The sequence below is a fragment of the Formica exsecta genome, unplaced genomic scaffold, assembly GCF_003651465.1.
Source record: "Formica exsecta isolate Colony F162 unplaced genomic scaffold, ASM365146v1 scaffold235, whole genome shotgun sequence".
Lineage (NCBI taxonomy): Eukaryota > Metazoa > Arthropoda > Insecta > Hymenoptera > Formicidae > Formica > Formica exsecta.
In genome coordinates, this window is record NW_021849633.1 from 363,004 (window position 1) to 365,988 (window position 2,985).

General features: G+C 34.2%; 1 protein-coding gene across 1 annotated transcript in view; it reads left to right on the forward strand.

The window, feature by feature from the left end:
- Positions 1–1,132: 1,132 nt before the first annotated feature.
- The window catches only part of LOC115235770 (sepiapterin reductase-like), a 2,076-nt gene continuing 223 nt past the window's right edge, over positions 1,133–2,985 (forward strand). Inside the window, exons 1-4 of the mRNA XM_029807737.1 lie at positions 1,133–1,403; positions 1,593–2,011; positions 2,123–2,436; positions 2,538–2,981. Coding sequence (XP_029663597.1) covers positions 1,771–2,011; positions 2,123–2,436; positions 2,538–2,777 — 795 coding nt within the window. The 5' untranslated portion in view covers positions 1,133–1,403; positions 1,593–1,770 and the 3' untranslated portion in view covers positions 2,778–2,981. The remainder of the gene's footprint in view (positions 1,404–1,592; positions 2,012–2,122; positions 2,437–2,537; positions 2,982–2,985) is intronic.

Sequence of the window (2,985 nt, forward strand, 5' to 3'; positions counted from 1 at the left end):
TATATATATATATATCTTTGAGTAAAATATTCCTCCAAATTTTTGTGTGCGTAGTAGTTTTCTCTATGAAAAAAAATAATTACCATAATTATCATAACGTATCTTTAAACGATATATCATATAGATCTTGTAAATCTAACAAGACACATGCACTTTAATGAATTCCTAATAGAATATTTTAGAATAAAATTTTCTTATATTTAATAATTATAATTTATTGCATATCTACTTTAAAATGCAGAAATTGATAGAATGTCCATTATAAATTTATAACGCTAGGAAAACATTGTTTATTCACTCTTGGTATCGATAAGTCCATGTTTTTATTACTCCATGATTACATCAGATGGTGTAAAGCATGGTAAAGTAACGATTTAGGGTGCGTTCGCGCAGCACGCTTTTAGCGCCATGAGCGTGTTTTGTCCTTGTTCAATTTTCAGTAAACAACAAAGATAGAATTACGATTTTAGCGCGTAAGCGTGCTTCCCGAACGCAGCCATAGTTTTCATCGTCGAACTGTCAATGTTCACACCTCTATTATTCGCTCCTACCGATTAATACAGCTTTGCAGCGTTCTCCCGGCAAGAAAAAGGAAAGTGTGCACAGGATTTGTCAAGGATATAGAGGAACATATATAAGAAAGCACGCGTTGTAAAATGAAGACGGACACCAACGATCCTTGGTGCGGAACAGCTGTGCAAACGGCAATCAACGATAACACGCCCAACGATCGTTTCGAGGACTCTTTCCTGGATAAGGATCATCGACGATTGTCCGATTCGGAGCAGTATCTGCAGAAACTCTGTAAGACATATTCTTCATCTCAGAGCTGCGTTCGAGAATATCACTTCCATAATATCGAGTGCACCCGGTTGACTTTCTCGAACGCAGCCCAGATTACACGTAAAATAGGCGTATCCGCTTTCTAAGATTCTTCCTCTTCTTGCAACTTCTCGTTTCACTTCCTCTCTATCGAGATCTCGAAAAATATACGATTCTTATTTTGAAACGATATAGAAAAGAATTTGCGTAATTATAATTTTTTTTTAAACATCTTGTGCGCGCGATATGGAGAAAAAAATAAGATAAACGAAAGATAATGAAAGATGAGAATAACGTCAGAGATAAGCGAGATAATTCGTTCGGAGAAAATCGACAATTATTCACAGTTATCGCCATTAGTTTCTATAATTCGATCCTAACCCTTTTTGGTAAATGTACTAGATTCTAGATTAAGAGTTCTTCAAGGAGGTACAACAAAAAAGGACCTTGTAACATCACTGTCAGTAGCAAAGGAGGATTCCATTGCACGTTTAATTACTTCCGGAAATAATCCCCAATCTGAGGAAGAAGCTGAGTTGGCATCAAATCCTCTGATACGACATATAGCCCCACATTTACAAGTGAGCAAATTGAATAAGAATAATAACTAAATTGTTTTTTATTCAATATAAAAATGTATATATTTATTTTAGTCAATATAATTTTTCAAAAAATTAAATTATATTATATTTCACAAAGAGAATTTTATCTGCAAACTTATATTTGTCACCTTATGGTATGTAACTAATAACTATGTTTCTCATACACAGGCTTTAACAGCTAGCGAATTAGTTCATCTGTTGAAGGCAGACGTACTACAAACAACCACAGAAGCCGAGCAACAACAGAATATCACAGAAGAATTACAAACAAATCAACTGTCGACAGAACATACTGACAAGTCGAAAGACAATAATTAACTTCTATAATTTTGCAATATAAGACACCATGTCGATTGAAGCACTATCTGGTAAAGTTTTCTTAGTGGTAACTGGTGCGAGTCGTGGTATCGGTCGTCAAATCGCGATAACATTCGGTTCGCTACTGCAGGAGGGCTCGCATATTCTTTTGTTAGCAAGAAACCTAAATGATTTAAAAGAAGTCGCGAAGAATATACCATCCAAAGTGACAGTTCATACTGTTAGTATAGATCTTGGTGAAGCGAAAGTGACGAAAACCGATTTTGAAGGTGAGTTGTAGTTCTTTTTTTTTTTTTTTTCTTTAAAAGTAACTATATTGGTAACAAGTATGCTGGAAAGACAATTTTGTTAGAATATTTTGTTTCTCCATGTTATTTTAGAGACCATATTGGGATGCCTAAATGGAACCACTCGCGACGCATTTGATCGAGTGGTCGTAGTGCATAATGTAGGTACTATCGGCGATGTCACAAAATTTGTAAATGAGATGGTGGATATAGATGTCTGGAATCAATTTTATACCCTAAACTTGTTCCTGCCAACTATTTTGAATGCGGTGATTATGAATTTGTTTGACAATAGTACAAATACTAAGAAAGTGGTTATAAATATTACGTCTCTGTTTGCTATTCAAGCAAACATGGCCTGTGGTTATTATTGCTCGGCGAAGGCAGCACGGGAAATGTACTTTAAGGTATTGTATATGTGTACAATTTTTTATTGCATTTCATATACGAGATCATAGATATCATATTGTTTTAGCAAGTTATTAATACACTATTTAATTTCCTATAGGTCTTTGCCTTAGAAAATCCTGATGTTAACGTATTAAGTTATGCACCAGGACCCGTCGATACAGATATGTTTCAAACAGTGCGCGGAATGATCGCCAATCCCGAAAGTAGAAAAACATTTGAACACTTGCGTGAAACCAATACTGTATTGACTACAGAACAGACAGTTAATCGTCTTGTGGAAATCTTGAAAGAACATAAGTACAACGCGGGCGATCATGTGGACTATTACGACAATTAAAGCAGCGGCGATGGTAATAACTATATCTTATTAATCTTTAAAGATAAAAACATATGGAAGCGAGATAATTATTTAAAAACAATTTTTTTGTGAGTAAGTTTTTATTCTTTCTTAACTAAAATAATATTATATATATTCTACCTTTAAAGATGACGCGTTAACCTTTGTGAAATAGTATAAAAATAAATCATTTCTATAAGTAATTTAT